General features: G+C 30.0%; 1 protein-coding gene across 1 annotated transcript in view; it reads right to left on the bottom strand.

Annotated features, from left to right (window-relative positions):
* Positions 1-2,663: 2,663 nt before the first annotated feature.
* Positions 2,664-16,430, bottom strand: part of LOC106473822 (RNA polymerase II elongation factor ELL-like) — a 68,880-nt gene continuing 55,113 nt past the window's right edge. The window contains exons 11-14 of the mRNA XM_013934499.2: positions 15,685-16,403; positions 12,025-12,064; positions 11,347-11,518; positions 2,664-8,043 (exon numbers count right to left, since the gene is read on the bottom strand). Of these exons, the coding sequence (XP_013789953.1) occupies positions 7,900-8,043; positions 11,347-11,518; positions 12,025-12,064; positions 15,685-16,403 (1,075 nt within the window). The 3' untranslated portion in view covers positions 2,664-7,899. The remainder of the gene's footprint in view (positions 8,044-11,346; positions 11,519-12,024; positions 12,065-15,684; positions 16,404-16,430) is intronic.

The following is a 16,430-nucleotide window of genomic DNA, read 5'->3' on the forward strand; positions in this document are numbered from 1 at the left end:
AAGTGTATTCTGCAAACATGTGGATGACTCTAATAAAATGGTTAATCAGTGTAAAAGGTCCCAGATGACTTTTGTATCTGAAAGTAGCTGGTGGATATACAATTACAGCTGGGTAATTTAATCAATTAGTCAACATAAATGAGCAGCTATCACATTGATTAGTATCATGGAAACTAATTGGTTAATCAGAATTGCAATTAACTCTGTATCTCAACAAAATTTGGCAAGCTTTTAGTAAACATGACAAGTCTTTGGTAAATAAATAATCAAATTTTTTCAATTAAGTATTTTCACTAAAATTTTGTCTATGGATTCAGAGTCTGAGCACAAAGTGACTTTCTTGCTAAAGTTAAAAATACTTTCTTTCATCTTAGTTTTCAAATTTCATTTACATAATCTCTAGAATCTCCTAAGTGAATGTTGAAAGTTTTACGCACCAAACTTTATATTTTATCTGTTATTTTCTCTACCCTAACTGGCTCGATCTATTTGATCAACCTTGTAACCATTACATTCACACAAAAATAAAAGTATGAAATAAATATAAGTTACCATTTTTTTTCGTTTGGCCAACTGTAACAGAAAATAAATTATTTACCTTAAACAGCCTCAGACCTCTTAACAGTTTATATGTTTATTTAATTTTGTTTTATTGCTCTTTGAACCATTTCTAACTACTAACTGTGCATACAAAAACTTAAAAATATCAAATGCAAAGCTCAAGTTTTTGTAATCAAAATATTAAATTATAAAGCACAAAATTCTAGCTTCCATAACTAGTTGAGAAATTTAATTTAATTTTTTGAATTTAAATTGTATCCAACTTTAAGTTTCTAATTTTTAAATGTTAATTATTTTTATAAAAATAATTAAAAATATGTATAAAAAACAAATTCGGGACTTATGTGTGGGTCTTTTTTTGCAGTTGAAGGCTCCAAGAGTCAATAAAAGTTAACCTTAACTTTTGTTTGGGTTGGTAGTTTAATGAATTTTTATTTATAACAAATATCTTTTTAGGACAGAAAATAATATTATGGGCAAAGAAAACAATGTCCTATAACTATTATAATTTAATTGGCTTTCTAACTAAGTTATAAGTGCATTAATATAATTTCTTTAGCTGGTAAAGCTGCACTCAGCTTGGTAACATTGACTTAGAAGGCATAATAATTCCAGATCAGTTGCGAGAATGAGCTGGTATTATAGTTAAAGAAGTAAATTAAATTATTTTCTTCTGGTTATCAATATTTTAATAGCAAATGACAGAAAATAATTTATGTTTTTTTTTTAAAAAACTGTTATAGGAGAGCATGGATTTGACTTTCTAGTTTATATCCAAGAAAAAATGACTAGAGGCTATTTGAAATGAACAAGCATCATATGAAAAACAAAAGTGAAAATTGAGAATTTAAATATTTATTTTTGAAATTAAGAAATTAAAACTTAGCTAATGGTAAAATCTTATCTATCAACTACCTTTTAATGCTAAATTTATTGATATAAATTGATAATAAATTAATTTGATTAAATTTTTAAAATGTCGTGACATGCACACTTTTATCTACCTGCATACAAAGGGTTAAGTTCATCAGTTGAAATTAGTATTTCTGATTATTACTGTTTGTTAATTATTCCAATAGTCAATTTACATTAAATGTCACTAAAATAATTAACTGAAACTATGGTTTCCAATTATTACTATTCTTGATTACTTCAACTGTCCAAGTAATCAAAATATTGCTATTATGTTTAGCACAAAGCTACATAATGGGCTAATTTTAAAATGCCGACGAGATGGAAGGCAACTGTCTAGGGCACTAACCGCTTTCTCATTAGTTTTTTTCTTTTTGTTTTACACTGTAATGTTTGAGTAATCAATTAATGGGTCTATCAATTATCAAATACCACTAGACAGCTATGTACACAAGTATACCAAATTTTCTGAAATCGTTTTAAGTTATCAAATATAACAGACTGCTTAATTTTATCCATCAATATAGGTATTTATTCCCTGGTCACTAGATAAATCAAAAGCCAGTTAAGTTGTGAAATCCAGGGTTTGCTTTTATTTAAGAGTTAAGCTAGATAATGGACTATCTGTGCTGTGCCCACCATGGTTATGTGACCTCCAATTTTTAGGGTATAAGAAAATCTGGAAAAAACATATATTAATGCTCTCTAATTTTATTTAATAGTGAACATTCATTGCCAGACAACTTTTATATTAATCATAAGAGAGCTATATGAAAACCAGATCAATAAACATAGTATTGAAACTGAATTCCAAACTTCTTTCATTAACTCATCATTTGTATTTGATTAGATTATAAATACACATATAACTCTGTGTGTGTGTGTGTATATATAATTACTTTTTTTTAGCTTACACTACTTTTGCTAGTTCACATTAATTTTTATCCCAACTACAAAACACAGACATAGCACATTGCTGCTAGATCATCCTGTAATGTTTTAATTCACTTCTTGTGGCTAGCTGTTGTAACAGTGTGTAACAGAGAAAATCTCAAAAACAAGAACTGTGTAATTAGTGAAAAATCAAGTGTAAACTTATCAGTAACAATTTTCTAGTTTTCTGTTAAAAACAAGTGTAAAATTGGAACTGAAATGTCTGTGGTATAAAACAAATTCACAAAACATCCTAATGAATGCAACAAGTCAGTTTATTTTATGAATGTATACATCCATGTTGTACAACACTGACACCACTACTGCTGCCCACTTAGGCTCCAACACATTTAGTGAAACAACTGACAAGCCTGGTATAAGCGTTTGATGTCACATCCGATTTTAAGTTTCAGTTAAACTAGAGCTGAAATAAAACAGTAAAAAATACCATTAACATTAAAAATCAAATTGTTCTTTGTAATAAAATTTAAGTTTGCTGATTTCCTTTTGATTGTTTTTACTGAAACAACCAAATATAAAAAAACTGCCCAAAAGTCAGTGCATTTTGTCCTGAAAACTAATTTATTTGATTAATTTGTAGATATTTAAATTCACTTTTCCATATAAGTTGGTTGATTAAAATTTATTTTCTCAACAACGTCAATGACTAGTTTTCAATGTAATTTGCCTGATGTAGTTAATGTCCTACAGTTGGTTTTCAGTCACCAAGATTCAAACAGTTTTTTCATATGATGCTCCTATAAAATCTAATATGTAATTATGCCAATATTTTCCAAATGGTAGACTATACAATATAAGTTTGAGTTATTAATGATATTCTTACAAATATCATTAAATGACAGATCAAATGTGGCATCAAACTAAAAACCCATCAACCTTTTCGCACAGCAATCCAAAATGTCTCTGGATTTTTAATTTAGTTCAGACTATATACTTGGAATGAGTAAATATAACCACTTTTTTTTTTTTTTTTCAAATTTATTTGCTTGGAGTTCACCATTCATAATATTAAATAATGGCACTTGAAAATACAGTAACAACATCCCTCTTCCCTTGGTAGGCATAAAGTTTAGTATACAAAAAATGTTTCTACAATGGACCAGGATAACTGTGACATAAAGACTCCACTACTGATACAAACTATACTAATAACCAGAGACCTCTAATCAAAAAAATTTCACAGTGTCTTACAGCAACCAAGTTGGTTAGGATTAAATTCACAACCTAGGTATATGCTGTACTTCAGCAACTTACTTGAAAGAAATATTGTACTTATAATTATTCAACAGTTTACTTTTTATATAGCTATCCTCTTAATTTGCATTAATTATTCTATTTAAAGTAACAACCAAAAAATAAATGTTACAGCATAATTCTTGAAAGCCATTCAAAAACCATTAAACTGGTTGGTTTTTCACTTTTTTTTGTTTTGAACATCTGTCAAAAACTTATATATATATATATATATATATCCAGATACAACATAAACCTTAGTAAGAAGAAAAGTTAAATTAAATGATAGAACTATATTAAATTGTTTTGCATTAAACTAAGAGAAATACAATTTTATGCTTGCTGATATATTAAAATAAATCATTATATACTTCATATATCTTTTTATATGTAATTTTTATTAGTTACAATATTATCATTACTTCACCTTAGTACATTTATTTTAATTAAAATAGATCATTTTATATACTATAATATTCTGTACAATGTATACTTAATATGAGAACTCTACATTAATTGAAAAATATTTTATTTAAATTGTTATGAAAGTCTCTACTAAAACCCCTTTTTTTTTTTTACTTTCTATACTAATCACAAAAATTAGTATGCATTTGTAAATTTTTCACTGATAGTACATAGCAAAAAGTCATCCTGCATTTCCAGACTACAAGTAATTGAACACCCAGATTTAGTCCACATTTAACTGCTTATAACAATATCAGTGTCCAATAACCTCCAAGGTGTGTGAAATAAAAATGTAGAAATAGGTACAACCCAATTATAGCTCGTATATGAGAGCAACGGGGGAAAATAAGCAAGCAACAAATTACTGACTTAAGGCACATATACCAAAAACATACAAAAAAAAAGGAAGTCGTTTAGCCGTTCCGGTCGTCAACATAAATATCCTTGAGAGATGAATCTTTCAATCAAAACACAACCACATACGTCTGATTGCAACTAATCAAGTGGCTAGACTGTGCCTTTAGGAAAACAAGTAGTTCCCACTTTTCTAAGTTACTTTAAATCAAATGCTCAATATTTTTATTTTTTTGTTCAAATCACCCGCCTTCCCTCCCAAGAAAACTTTTCTTTTTTAAGCCTCCTTTTTTTTACCTAAGGCCCACACATCACAAAAACTAAAGAGTTTTTATGCATTCATTATTAAATGATAAAAAGTGTTTTGCAATATAACACAACCCTATAAAAAAAATGTTCAAATAACATTAACTAAGGGCAAAGAATATGCCTGGCAATAAATAATCCAACAGAACAACTTGCATCTTTCCACAATTCTTTGAAAAAATATTAGAAAATAAAGCCACATCAGCCCACTGTGACATTTTTTTCCCTCACTTTAAAAAAGTTTCAACTTCACTTATTATCACATCATAATGAGCATAGCAATCCTGACCTATTCTTGCATTACATTCATTTCCACAAACACTAAACAAACAAGCTTTGTATTCTGAAAGATAGCATTGGAGACATTTAAAGTATTCAGATATTTTATGAGATGCAATACCATTCACTTAACTCTGGAAAAAATTAAGAGTGATTCTTTAAAAAAAAAAAAAAGGTTGTACTAGGTGAGTCTGGTAAACTTTAGCCTATTCCCTGCAAGAAAATGAATGTCTACCATATTGCCATTATTCACGTGAATTGAAAAAAAAAAAGTTTCAGATAAGTAGTCGATAGATCACAAAGGTTCTTGAAATGGTACCATGCCTACTGAGAACTTCACGTTTTAGTGTTAATACGTTTTGTGCAACTTTTGTCTAATTACATTATACGTGCATATAGCTAATATCTTTCAAATGGCCTAACTAAAATTATGGAAACAACCATAATCAATCTGGTGGTTAATGTTAGGTACAAAAATTATACACTAGGAAAGACCTGGCACCATGCAAGTTTTGGATTGTACAGGCATAATGAGAGCTACATATGAAACAAGTTATTAATGTTAAATAAATCAAGGAAAAAAAAAATACTCTCCCATTAAAAAAATACTATTATTTCTAAAAATAAATAAGCATAATGTGTTTTTTGTGATAATAGGATCTGCCAAGTCAGAGATGCAAACCAAGAACAACAAATGTAAATCATGTTAATCTTGACCGAAATTCTGTTGCACATATTGACATAAACAAAATCAAACTGAGCACTTCCATTCTTTAAAAAATTAAATAAAACAAAGGTTAGTAGCTTATTCAAACCTTATGAGGTAGGCATCAGGTCATGCAAATATGAATGCAATACTCAGACTGCAGACCATCTATAAAATTGGTCTTTCCAACACAGGATAAACAAGTATCAAACAATACCCATTCTTTTATCCTCAAACTTTCAAAGTTCTGAGCTGCACAGTGTTCAAGAGAGAATACTGAAATATCACATCATCAATAGCTGAAAAAAAAAAGCATGAAACTGGAATATGTTTACTATGAGCTAAGAAAATCAAATTAAAAAAACTGGGTTTCACATATTTATCAAAGAAGATAAATTCAGGAGTGCTGTTACAAAATGTTTCTTTTCTTTTAACATTTTGTTGAAATTATTACTTCATTAATATAATGCACATACTTGCAACATAAAGTTCAAATTTAAAGCTCCATTTTGAATTTCTGAATAAGTCAATTATTCATGATGACACGAAGGTGAAAATGGGCACCATACAATTAGTAGAATTGTACTGAAATGAGTTCAGAAAAGAAAAAGCCTTTTAAGTAAAGTTCTGTTATCTATATAAGGAAATTGGTGGCAATTTTCACCTTTTTTTCATCATGAATACACTGCCTATATCACTGTTGAAAGAATTTCAAGAACTGCCAATGGAGTTCTGATAAAAAGTTTACAGTATAAACTTCAAGGTACACTTTCATTTTCTTCAAAATAGTCATTTCAGAATTACTAAGATCTAATATCTCCAACCTTAACAAGAAATCTGTCCAAATAATAGATATTTGGGATCACTATATCTTATGCGATCTCTGCAGATTATACTAAGTATCCAAAACTGATATCAAACATTGGAATATCTTTTATTAACCTTTTTTTTTCAAAAATGAAAATGTCAACAGTTTTAGAGACAATATAAACAGTAACATATTCTATTTTCACTTTTTGTTTTTTATCAGTGTGACTCAAGAGCCCCTAATAGAAACATGGTCACCTAAGACCATCAAATGCATAGTTTGACACAAAGCACATAAGATGTTTTATATAAAAATAGTGGATAAAGGGCTTTTGGAGTTATCTGTCTTATTAATTGTACGAGTCAGTAAACTTTTGTATTAAAAAATATATTTTCCTAAACAATAACACAAATTTTGTAAACCACTAAAATTATGTTTTAATTTCTTACATTTCCTTGGACTTTCAGTTACACCAATTTCATAACGTAAAAATTTCTTCACCATAATCATTTTGCTCATCATTCTAGACACATTATTAATTTTATGAACTTGAAAATTACAAACATATCTTAAAGTGAACAGATACATTGAAAATAATTACCTAATACTCCTCTGTGAGTAAAATATTTTTGTCTTCAAATTTTTTCCTCTGCCAGTTTCATGAGAACATCACAATTACTATGTGACTAGTCAAAAATACAATGTACTCATGGTTAATGAAAAAAAAAATAGTTAATTGTGGAAACTTCAAAATTAAGAATTCTTTTCAGAAAGAAAGTCATTTTGTACATTTTTACATCAACTGAAAATTTCAATGTACAAAAAGAATATTTCCATAAGGAAGAAAAATATGCAACTGATAGCAAGAACTAGATGGATAACACTGAGCTGACAGATACAAGTTCAGAAAGAACATGGGTGGGTAGTGGGTGAAAATGGAGGCGGGAAGGGGGTGTACACATGTACATATGGTGGGCAAAACAATCTTTTCTAGCCAGTTACACTTTGATTTCACAGCAGAAGATTATTCGCTGTTAAGCCTAACTTTAACATCTCTTTTTTTTTTCTTTTAAATCTTATATCAATATGATTTTTTCTTCACAGGAAATTAATAATAACTTGTCTTCTTTCAGTTCTCACTTGAAGACCTTTTATCTTTTAAAAAAATGTGACATATTTGAACCTTTAAATCCTTCTCCACAATTTTTTTTTACAATAAAATTAGGAAAAGTCTTACATATCATTCTGTACGTCACAAATGTATGCCATGTACACAAATACTTTCCTCGTACAGTTTGGACAGAAAGATCTTCATCAGATTCTATCTCTGTGCTTGGTCGTAGTCCATGATGAGTCGTTTGATATGAGATAATTTGTTATGCAAGTACTGAAATCGCTTCTTCACGTGATGGTACTGCTTTCTTCTGTTTTCTTTGTATTCTACTTTAATCTGGTGCATAATTTGCTAGAAGAAATGGAATAAACTTGAATTATTAGGTGAGAGCTTGGAAATTTCCATATAGTTCATACGTATACAAAAGGTTAATAGCACTTTATAACACTGATTTCCACACCAAAATGCTGTGGTATATTACCACACCTTTGAGTTGAGACTCAACAGCAATATGTTTAGCACTTGTATATTTGGTTCACAGTGAATTCTTGAAAATTTAATGTGCAGTACCATGCAGATACTTATGCTGGAAGGGTGAGTCACAGTCTTTTCCAAAGAAGGAAATTCACTTTCTGAATTCTTTAATGAGGTTGAGTCAAACACAAAATTTTGAAAAAGAAAGTCTTCGATGTAATCCACAGAAGCAGAACACCCATAGGGCAGAGCATTTTGGTGAGCAACAAGCTCCAAAACCACACTTGAAGTCAATCCAGAGCAATACTGTCATATGCAAAGTTAGGTTATTGTAATGGAGTTAACTCTTCTACCTAAAAAGCCACTGTTGAAATTGAGTACCATTAATAAGATAATAAAAAAGAGAGAATTTGAAGTAATTAATGCTCACAAAGTTCTTTCACACCTCAAACTCTAAGGTTGCTTTCAAGAACAAGATGGGCAAAGAAAATGAATATATATCAACCCTATTCAACCACACTATTGTCAAGTTTCCTGAAGTAGCTACAACAGAATATTTTTGCTTCTGGTCCATTTAAACACAGACTTGGAAGCCGACATCTACATAAAATGGAAGGTCTCTCGAAAGTTTCTCAAGACAAGTCGTTTAATGAACTTACCATCATTTACAAAAGTTTACTTGCCAACAATGCAATCACAGTCATCAGATTAAGCACAATCAACAATGGAAATCATTGAAAGGGTGGCACACAACCTAGAACATCATTGTCATAAAGTGTTACTTAATCCTCGGTATCAAGAATTTTTTTTACTATATACAGAAGCAATAAGCTCGAAATGTAATAGTTCTTTCCCTTTAAAGAACAATAATCATTTGCAATATACAACTGATACATCATAGTAACAAATATTAATAGTCAGTGTTTAATGTACTTTGATATAAAGAGCACATATCTGCTATTTTTGAAGGATATTTAACTTATTGCTTTAATAATTCCTAAAATTAAGTAGTTTCATGTAACAAATAAGGTATTCTAAAACTTCTTAAACTAACATGACAAACAAAAAAATTAACACGAGTCCCACATGAAGATACCAAATAAATATTTAATAAAAGTCGTACATCACCCAGAAATCATTAGGGAAAGTTGGACAAGCCACATTTTGTTGTGCCTATCATACACACTCACACACACACATTTTACCATATAATATGCAAATACTAAGAATCTTATTCTCCCATAATATGTATTTTTTATTTAGAAAATGTTTGAAATTTTTTAGTTTTCATTTTAGAGCATACTAATTCAACCTGACTTGTTGTTTTTCATACCTTGACTGGTCAAGGTTCTCACATTAACATTTTATCTAGCCATATCTGTAATTGTTCTGTTATACAGTAGTAGTTTATCTACATGTCATTATTCCTCTAAACCACCAATATGACTACTTCAATAACAGCTTATAATGATCTAGTCATATTTTTATATAATAAATAACTATTTAAAAAATATAAGTGCTACACTAAATGGTATTCCCCCGACATCTTCTTTGGCAAGTTTTTCAATAGAGAACAAGTTGCCTATGCAAACCTCACTAACTTGATATATATTTAAAGTTAGTGAGATCTGTGTAGGAAACTTGTTCTTCATACATAGGCACACACAGACATATTTCAAGTCTTTAGACCAATAAACGTGAACATTAAAACATTTTTCTATAAGTGGCATTCTAAGCCCAAATTATTCTACAAAGTAAAAGGAATATTAAAAGATTAGTCAGCAGTGGTGGGGTAGCCAATGATAGGCACAATACCTCATCAAGTAGTGATAAATTCTTGACCTATAAAGAATCTGAAATATAGAAATCTTGTATACTGCAGCAGGGGTGGTGTGAAGAAATAATTACAATGTTGAAGGAATAATGAGCTAGTTGTTTATAAAATACTATTCTTTTGGTTTAATTACATACAGTGCAATTCCTGAACATCATACATTTCTTTAGTCTCAAACTCAGGCAGATTCTCAATACATACATACAATGGGCCAAATTAGACCAAAGTACTATCTGCAATGTGAGCATGCCCTGGTGGTGCCAAGGACAACTATAAAAGTTTCTTTGTGTCACTGGCTGTTTATAATTATAAACATATAGAATACTGAAAAATTTGTCAAAAAGACCAAAAGACTGTTTCTTTATTAAAAAATACAAGGAGTACTGGAAAATTAGATGAGGAGTATGATTTATGACTATAAACATACGGAATACCGAAAATTTGCATGAATAAAAACCTGATCAGAAAGATCAAACTATTCACTGGTTATAAACATATAAATTAACATTAACTTATGATCAGAATAAGCTATGTTCTCAGAGTGATATTAAAATTCAACCCAGTAATCAATTGGATACCCTCACTGTTATTGATATTGAGAGATAGGCCAAAAAGGCTGATTCCTGGTTATAAATATATGGAATACTCAAAGTAAAGTGAACAAACTCCATGGCAATTCACAATAACGTAGATAAGAGTGTGGCTGAATGATTAGATCTTACTATAAAGATAATTTTCTCTGTGTATGTGTGTGTATTTCATCCATCATACAGAATTGGCTAGCTCAATTACCATAATGTCTGGTATAGTAACTGGAAACTGGTGTACATGGGCTACTTTGTTTAGGATTTCTGTCCAAAAATGGAAATAAAAAAAAAACACTGAAACCGGGCACATTTCCACTTTTTTTATATAATTTTAGTTTTGAATTGAAAGATACAAGTACATAATCAGTTAAATGAGTGTTATTACCTTTCACAAAACAGAATATGTAATTAGCATCTAATGAGGTCATTAGGGATTTGATAATAAAAGAAAGAAAAGAACACTGTCCTTTATACAATATTTGCTTCCTTAATGGATACCCTCAAACAATTATAATAACAATCTAAACATTATTCACAGCTATTTTAAATAATTACCACATGCTTACTTATGTTATCACTACAAACACAAAACTAAATTAGCTTGAAACTTACAAAACAAAGTGAAAACTATTAGAGGTAAACTTGAGCAGAAGGAAACTAATTTTTAAATTTTCTAACTTTGATTACATTAAAAAAGTTATTTCATGAGAAATGTTTCATGCCAACCCAAAAAAACAAGATTTTAATCACAATACTTACTTCCCAATCATCTGAGCCTTCCTCAAATTGTCGTAATGTACAATCTAAAGTCGCAAATCTTTTAGAAACGTCTACTAATATTCCATGTAACCTGCAATATTCTTCATATTCTGCATTGAAGTCTGCTTTATATCTAGCCCGCTGCTCATTGTTAGAGATCACCACAAACTTTCTGTTTTGGAAAAGAATTTTTATACTAAGATGAAGGCCTTTGTCTGAGTCAACTTTAATTTGAAGAATATATATCCTAATTTACATGAATCCACAAAATATATTCTTAAATTAAGTATTAATAAAACACACACACACACACCTTAACTCATTAAACTTTTTAACTATCACAAGTTTTGCTGGATATAAAATATAAAGTATTAGTAAAAATAACAATACTGAACAGAAATTCATGATTATTCTTGTTTGATAAATACAAATTAATAATAGATCAGGTGAAAAAATATCCAAAATCACAGCAAGTATCAGTTTCCAGGTACATTAACATAGCAAGATCAAACACAAAACTCTGACCACTAGCTTAAGTATCAACGCAACTTATTCAGATTAAAAAATATATATTCAGTAATTATGGTTTACAAATTAGACACATAAGAGAAGAATAAAATTAATATTGAGGGCTTGTATGATACCAAAAATCTCCTTAATGTCTGTCTTTCTACTTACCCAAGATAATCCAAATCTTCGCCATTTGAAGAGAAAAATCCTAAAAATAAAAGACAGTAATCACAATTTATACAAACGTTTTATTTTCTCACAACATACTTATATAACATAAACTTCAGTTGTAAAGGAATGAGATGAAAGATAAAATCTGACTTGTTTGAAACAAGATTCTTTCAATACATACATTTTACTCGTTGTACCTTTATCTTCCAAACTTTCAAAAGGCTGAGTTCATTTCACAAATAACAGTTTCACTTGGTCTTGCTTTCATAATGTAATGAAAAGTAAAATAGCACAACGTAACAACGAGTTGAGGCTGTAATTACTTTCACACTAATCAATAAAAACCAATGATTATTTTGCTTTCTACCATTGTATACTACTGGATGCCTAACAAACAGCTGACTTAACACTCAGCTGGATGTTTGACAATTATTTTTGCTAACAAATACTAACTGGAAATACAACCATCTAGAATGACGGTACACTTTTTAGAACATTATAAAAACTTCCAGTTGTAAGTAAAGAATTTAATTAGTTACCTTAAAATTTCAGCTTTTTAATTTAGTATTTGATCAATTTTACCTTATAATTTTATTATTTCAGGAGAAAAATAATACAGTTTTTTCCAGCCTTTCACTCCTAGAACAGCATATTTTTTGTACAGATTTTTTTTCAAAATATCAGCTTACTACCTCAGTAATCATCCATTTAAACCTGAATTGTTTTTCATTCCAGCTTTGCTTTGAACAGAACCAAAATTTTTGACTCCTATTTTGAAAGCACCAAATGCCTTATTTCATTCCACTTCAGTTTAAACAAAACAAAATACCAATTAATACCAGGTCCATTTTTTTTTAACAAAGTATATTTACAAAAGAATTGACTGTGAATTTATGAATTTAGTCTGACACAGACTGCTCGAGTGAAATAGAAAATATAATAATAGTGAAAAGCTCACCAAATTAAAAGTAATTTATTAGTAAACACAAAAAAGTTTTGGGCAACAACCCTTCATCAGGTATCCAGTGAGACAAACCATTTTATTACTGACTACTCTGAGTGAAAGGTGATTTTCATACTAAGAATATAACACTACTTTTTTTCTTTTTTCATTTACATAACCACTAGAGCCTCCTAAATAAAGTTTTTTTGGTAAAACTTTGTACTTCGTTTATTTTCTCTACTTTCACTAGCTGTCGAGAAATAATCTATAGCAAAAGTTGAAAATATGAGATATTCATATTTTCAAAGGCACTTTTTTCTTTCTCTTAGAATGACTATAGATAGCACCTGTTAAAAAATATCCATCATAAACAGCTTTGGTTGAATTTTACTGCTTTATTGCCCTTTGAACAATATTTTCCTTATCTAACCTAACAAGATTTTAATTTGTACACTTTAGTTATTTTGATAAAAGATATCAAACAAAAATAAAAAGATATTTGGCACTTATTTTAGGTGTTGAGGCCTTTTTATATTTTGAGTAACCTGTTTTCACAAACCTTGTATTTTCTGTTATTTGTCCAAAAAATAATGCATGTAGCTTTAAAATATTAATTTTAAAACACAAAAAATAATTTAAATAATTGTTTTGTTTACTGTCCTGGTTCAAACCTCTTTCAGTAATACAGTTTAAGAAATTGTCTGAAGTGCAACACATTTATAAGGCTTTGTTTTTTTTATGCTTCTTTTTTTTATTAAATATTGGTGTTTATTTTTAGCTGTTTTACAGTTTTACTTAGATACCTTAAAGCTGATGTTTTTCGGGATGTTTATTTTAAGTTTTATGCAGGTACCTTAAAATCAGTGTCTTTCAGAATTTTCATTTTTGATACTGTGACGAGTACACTAATATACCGTATATTCTCTGCACACTAATTTTTATTTCTGCATACATGGTTCTATTTATGTTAAAGCTTTGTAAGAGCAGCTGATATTTTATATGAAATTATAAAAACAAAGTTACAATTAACTTGACTTGATATTTTAAGGCACTGATACTCTAGTTAGAAAGCCACTTAAAGTATAATATTTAAAGGTATTGTTTGCTTTGTACATGTTATTAATCTGTAATCATAGGTAGGTGTTTTAAATAAATAAAACTTGTTTAATGTACTTCAATCATCGTACACACAAAAATGCAGGCTTAACTTTGTTTGGAAATGAACAGCAAAAAATGAAGACATGTATAATTCCAACTAAAAGTAACTAAAACATAAAAGTTAGAAATTCATTAGATTAGATTGGCTAAAATAATGAAAATAATAATAATTAGACACGAACCCATATGGAAAGGGTCAAATCTCGGAAGCACAGTGACTCGATAAAATGTAAAATGAATAAGCTTTTTTCTTTTTGTTGTGGGGAAGTTTTATCAGCGCTTATTGATTAAAAGTGGAAATCAGATGCCCCATACATTCATAAACTCTAGTAACTAAAAACTTTTAAATGGCAAAAAGATCATGGGTGAGCAGCTAAGCAAATACCCTTAACAGATAAAAATATTATACCTTTATTTTCACTTAATTTCAATCAGACATTTGTTATTTTCAACCTGAACAGCACCTTCTACAACACGAGTCAAATGGTCAAAGATCCTTAAAATTCAGGTATAACTAACCCTAAATTAGAACTGTTGATCGAAAGGAGGGTAACTAGTCACCAAACCTATTCCCTATTCAGCTATTCTAGATTGAAAACACTAAGAATGACTGTCAAAAGTATAAAACTCCCACAGTTGAGATTGCAGAACATGTTTAGGGCATGTAACAGCTTAAATCTTGGACCTCCCAATTTACAAGTCAGCACAATAACCACCAGGCCATGTTCAATCTAACTTTATCCCATCACAGGGAGTTTCATCCTGGTATAAAGTAGAATGATACTAAGCATGTTATACTTCTCACTGTAATATTTAAGTCCACAAAACTCAGTTTTCCTAAAATTAGAACCAAAGATTGGTGAATTTATTAACCAAATATGCACCGGGTTGATCCAATGGGCCGGTCCTCTATCAGAGAAAGATTGTTGACAATAATTCTGAGTTAACAAGTGTATCTACATAAAATATAACAAGCTTTAATAAAATGTACAAGTCTGTTATACACGAAAAATCAAACAAGTTACAAAAATACCTGTACCCAAGATATGACTGTGAATTGATCACAACAGTCTGACTCAGATTTTGACAAATTTAGTGCAAGTTGATACTCAGGTTAAGAATGAAAATATTTTTTTCCACCACAAATTTTGTATACACTATTAGCATAACCTCTAGGATCTGCATATTCTATCTGATATTTACTCTCTTCCATCACAAACTATCACTAAATCATTTGATAATTCTGAATCACACTCCGAAAAAATAGTGGCATGTTCAATTTGAGTCCCTACGCATGCACATAGAGTTAATAAATTAAATATTACAATTTTGTATCAATATCCTCTTCAGTTTAAATAACTCCTTGTAACATAATCTTGTAGCATTCATAAGCATTAATAACATTTAGTTGAAGAGTTTGATATAGAATCCTTTACTCATCACTAACGCCCTAAAATAATTTAGTGATGAAGGGAAAAAAAAATTGACAATTAGCAAACTGATTAATAAACAAACTCTAACATTCAATTCTTTCCTTAAAACTTCGGTATACCCACCTGAGGAATCAACACTTGACTGGCTATCTGGACTGGAGGCAGGAGAGGAATCTCCTGAAACTGATCCACATGATTTTGAAGATGTTTTCAACCTCTGTTTTTTAAACTTCTCTTCTGGGAAGGACTTATTGAGACTGGAATAAGACTTAGTAAAAAAGGAATCACTCTTTGGTTCCATTTTTTTTAAGCTAGATGGATTTGGATTACGTTTGCCATCTTTCTGCCATGACTCTACAGGTGTTACTCTTGTGTCACACGATTGCAAATACTCTGGAATACGTTGATGAGATTTTCTTCCTATGGAATGATGTGGGCTGCAAGTACGTTCTGAAGAAAGCTGCATAGGGTAAGGACTGTGTGACCCACGATGTTTTTCATTCTGTTGAAATACAGAATACCTTTCACTTTCAGACACACAATTCTTTTCATTCTCAGAAACAGAATGATTTTCACTCTGAAACCCCAAATACTTTTCACTGTGAGACGTGGGATACTTTTCACTGTGAGACGTGGGATACTTTTCACTGTGAGACGTGGGATACTTTTCACTGTGAGACGTGGGATACTTTTCACTGTGAGACGTGGGATACTTTTCACTGTGAGACGTGGGATACTTTTCACTGTGAGACGTGGGATACTTTTCACTGTGAGACGTGGGATACTTTTCACTGTGAGATGTAGGATTACTTTCTACTGTGAGACTAGTAGGTATACTTTCACTGTAGAGATAGTAGGTACTTACTTTC

Source organism: Limulus polyphemus, unplaced genomic scaffold, assembly GCF_000517525.1.
Source record: "Limulus polyphemus unplaced genomic scaffold, Limulus_polyphemus-2.1.2 Scaffold134, whole genome shotgun sequence".
NCBI classification, from domain to species: Eukaryota; Metazoa; Arthropoda; class Merostomata; order Xiphosura; family Limulidae; genus Limulus; species Limulus polyphemus.